The sequence below is a fragment of the Selaginella moellendorffii genome, unplaced genomic scaffold, assembly GCF_000143415.4.
Source record: "Selaginella moellendorffii unplaced genomic scaffold, v1.0 SELMOscaffold_58, whole genome shotgun sequence".
Lineage (NCBI taxonomy): Eukaryota > Viridiplantae > Streptophyta > Lycopodiopsida > Selaginellales > Selaginellaceae > Selaginella > Selaginella moellendorffii.
The window spans coordinates 1,253,206-1,256,761 of record NW_003314319.1 but is presented as its reverse complement, the minus strand read 5'-3'; the positions used below and the strand labels follow the sequence as shown (position 1 = coordinate 1,256,761).

The window sequence follows — 3,556 nt, the reverse complement described above, 5'->3', positions numbered from 1 at the left end:
TGGCCTTCAGAAGAGTGATCTCATTGCCCTCCATGCCTCCAAGGGTGCGAACTCTTACTCCAAGTACGTTTCTCAGTGGTCGAGGCTTTTGAGAGGTAAAATCGAACCCTATCCTCCTTTTGCCCTTTCTTTTGTCGATCTTCCTCAAATCCCGAAACAATGATGAAAGAATCGCTTGGAACAGGTCCGGAAGTTTCGAATCAAAGAAATGGCAAGGGCGATGGAACAACGAGCGCTGGGGCGTGGGCGATCTGATCGCGCAGCTCGCCGCCAAGCCCGCTTGCAACTACAAGTAGTGTCTATCTGGAGCTGGAGGAGAGCTTGGCGAAGCACTTGGCTGGAGATCTCAGCGAAGAAACAGGCATCAACTTCGTGGACAGTCGTGTTTTCAGTCTCAGCCCTGCTCCAAGTCGGGTGTTCGCGTCCTCCTCAGGCTCTCTTTTGCTGGCACACACAGCGAGCTTGATCTCGGCATCACTTGGACAGCCCCGGTGGATTGGTCTCCGGCTCGGGCTCAGTTCTACACAAGCTGGTACTTGGCTGGCAGCGGGAATGCAAGGGGATCCTGTTGAGGTATATGCTCTCAATGACATGATCCTAGGTGGCAGGAGTGCCACTTCACTGATCCAGGTGTAGGCTAGAGGTGTGTCTCTTCATCCTGTATATATAGCTCTGATATATACGATTATCCTGAGAGTCATCCACCATCGTAGCTTCCGCTCTTCTTCTCTTCAGATCCATCGTGATTTCGTTTCGGGCAAATGATGGTTCTTCCCGGGACTGTTACTCTCCAGGCATCGAGGCAGCCGAGGATGATACCGAGGTATGTTCGTTTGAATGGCCACACGCTACAGGTTTCGTTGGATTGCCGAAACATGGAGTTTTGGGACTGATGAGATTCACACCAGCAGAAGATCGCAAAGCTCCTGCGGCTGTGGAGATTGCTCAGCGAGTTTCTATTGCAACCCAGGCCATAACTCTTGACGATCCATTACCACAATGATCGATTCACAACCCAAGAGGGGGCTTTGCCAAGGACGAAACACCGAGCAGCACAAATGCGGGGGATAATCTCGTCTGGTGGGCGATCTAACAAAAACGCCATGGATTTCGCAAAGACCCCTGTCATATGGTTCAAGTACATGGTATGATTTTTTTATTACGGGAACCTGGTTGTCGAGATGATGGCTATCAGGTAAGTGTAGAGGTAAACCGTTGTAGAAGACCTGGGTTCGATGCCGAAGGGTCCACTCAACAAGGACTTTTATGCAAAAAATTTGCTAAATAAGGAGCCATTATTCTGGTTCGCCGGCTCACAAAAACAGCTTAGACCAGTCATTTAGGACATCGGTCTCCCAAAACAAACGTTTCGGGTTCGATTCTCTTCCCGATATTTGTAAATACCAAATACTGAATCATCGTCGATCATCAATGCGGATGCTCTGGCATCGCGACGCTGGAGCACCTCAGCCTTGCGCAGATTGACGTGGGCAAGCTGGAGACTGCGGCAGCTGTGATAATCCATTTCCTGGCCTATCGGCGCAGCGGCGGCTCCAGCCCTGGCAGCTGATTCTCTTGTCTCGTCTGATTCCATTGACAAGACATGATCGATCGCAGGCGCTCCTCCTGTCGCTCCTCCTCCTCCTCGCAGTGTAGCTTTCTCGACGCTGACCTTGTGTTTGGCGCCCTGGCGGCGGGATACGTTTTCAGGGACCAAGGTTGAGAGGTATGAACTTCCAGAGAAGTAGACTTTGTAAGCTTTCGGTGTGCTTTCCAGGTTCAGGGCTGTGCTTGGACACATTCACCATCCATTCCTGTCACGAACAGGCAATTCCGTCCTCAGGCAGCTCAAGTGGACGAAGTTCTCCATGTGCCTGGTGGGTTTGGGGGAATTAAACAAGCCCGCTTTTTCTCGGAGAGACTGCCGTCCTGCGCGAGCTTGATACTCCTCCCGATTTTAGCACCCAAAAATCACCCCGATTCTTGAGACGCATCAAGGATATTTACTAGCCAGACTTCCATGGTGGCTACATGAAAGGTTTATGCGAAGGAGGACGCCACCCTCACTGTCAGAGCGTGGTTGAGGCTTTTGACAAGCGCCAAAGGGGTGATTACAGTTCCCTAGGATCACCCCCGCATTGATCTGCCACAGGAGAACTAAATCTCTCGTGCCTCTTGATTATTGCTAGTGAGAGCAGCAGGAGCTTGATGGTGCAGAACTACCACTTTCTGTTCTATCTGGAAGCGTCCCAGTTGTCACCGCACCAAATGCCACGAACTTTCAATTGTTATCTAGGGCATAAAATGAGTAACTATCACAAATATTCTTTTGCATAGCTCGAACCAAGGCACCACTGGACTACTGATCTTTCATAACATTATTAAGAAAGGAAGGCTTTAATGTGAAAAAAGCCTGATCTTGTCCATAACCAATAAGAGGTGGGATAGAGGATCAGCAAGCAATCCCAAAGTGTATGCGACATTTCTACTTCCATACTTTTTATGCTAGAACCAGTGCATCTTAGATTCTTTGACAAGGAGAGGCACTAAAATAGCATCAAACTTGTAAATAGGTACTGTGCATCACCTTGACCACATCAAAATAAAAAGTAATACTGTGTTGATCTCCGGAAATTGAAGAGTAGTATAAAAAAGGCTTTTCATAGATAACAAATTTTCTTGCATTTCTGGGACATGCGTATAGTGCCATTTGTTAAGCTCAATGAGAATAGAACCAACACCTTTAGCCTCATAGAATTTTGCATTGGTGACTCCACAATGGGTACTGGTGTAGGCAAGTCTACCAATTGAACAAAATTTACTTAATTTCTTGACATTCAAAATTATTGAATACATTGTCCTATTAAAGGGTGAGCCAATAAATATATACTTCTATATGGTGTAAGCCTTAATCAAGTATATGTTATTAGTTCTAATATTTGTGAATTTGAGATTTTACAGCTTAACTCTTTCTAGATTATACCATTTAAGGAGGTTTATTTATCCTATGCAAAGATTCCTCCTATTTGGCAAGTAGTTTGACTTTGTTGTTTACAACAATGTCATTGCAATTGTCTTCTAAGACAATTGACTTTGTTGTAGTTGTTAAACTAGAAACTCTATATATTTACTCATTTTCTATTTTAGATTACAATTAATTTAAAAAGTTAGAACAAGGATTAACTATTATATTCATTTCAAAAGGAACTTTTATATATATATATTTGAATTTTATAATTTATTTTTGCCTTAGATAATTGTAAACATAACAATTATATCATAAATTTATTTATTTTATATAATAAATTTAAAGTTTATAAAATTTTATTTAGGTACTCCAATGAAGTTTTAATGGTGTGGCATTTAGAAAAAGCAGTAAGAATATATCAATTTTTACTCTTTAGTGAAATTTCATGAACACTGAAAATATATATTGTGTTATAACATTACAAAGATAGGTAATAACTCCTTATTCTACTGTTGAAAAACCACTCAAATATGCTAACAATATCATAAATGTTATCACAACAATATAAACATTTAATAATATAAGCAT

At 43.1% G+C, this 3,556-nt stretch overlaps 1 protein-coding gene and 1 long non-coding RNA gene across 2 annotated transcripts; one reads left to right on the top strand and one right to left on the bottom strand.

The window, feature by feature from the left end:
- Nucleotides 1-260: 260 nt before the first annotated feature.
- On the bottom strand, nt 261-1,002 carry LOC112351219. Its single transcript, XM_024688678.1, has 2 exons — nt 739-1,002; nt 261-565 (listed from the first exon to the last, which is right to left on the bottom strand). The coding sequence occupies exons 1-2, from the start codon at nt 875-877 to the stop codon at nt 300-302; spliced, it is 405 nt and encodes a 134-aa protein (XP_024544446.1). The 5' UTR covers nt 878-1,002; the 3' UTR covers nt 261-299.
- A 492-nt stretch (nt 1,003-1,494) lies between these two features.
- Nucleotides 1,495-2,334, top strand: LOC112351221. The gene is made up of 2 exons (XR_002994054.1): nt 1,495-1,726; nt 1,778-2,334. It is a non-coding gene; the product is annotated as an uncharacterized LOC112351221 (long non-coding RNA).
- Nucleotides 2,335-3,556: the final 1,222 nt, after the last annotated feature.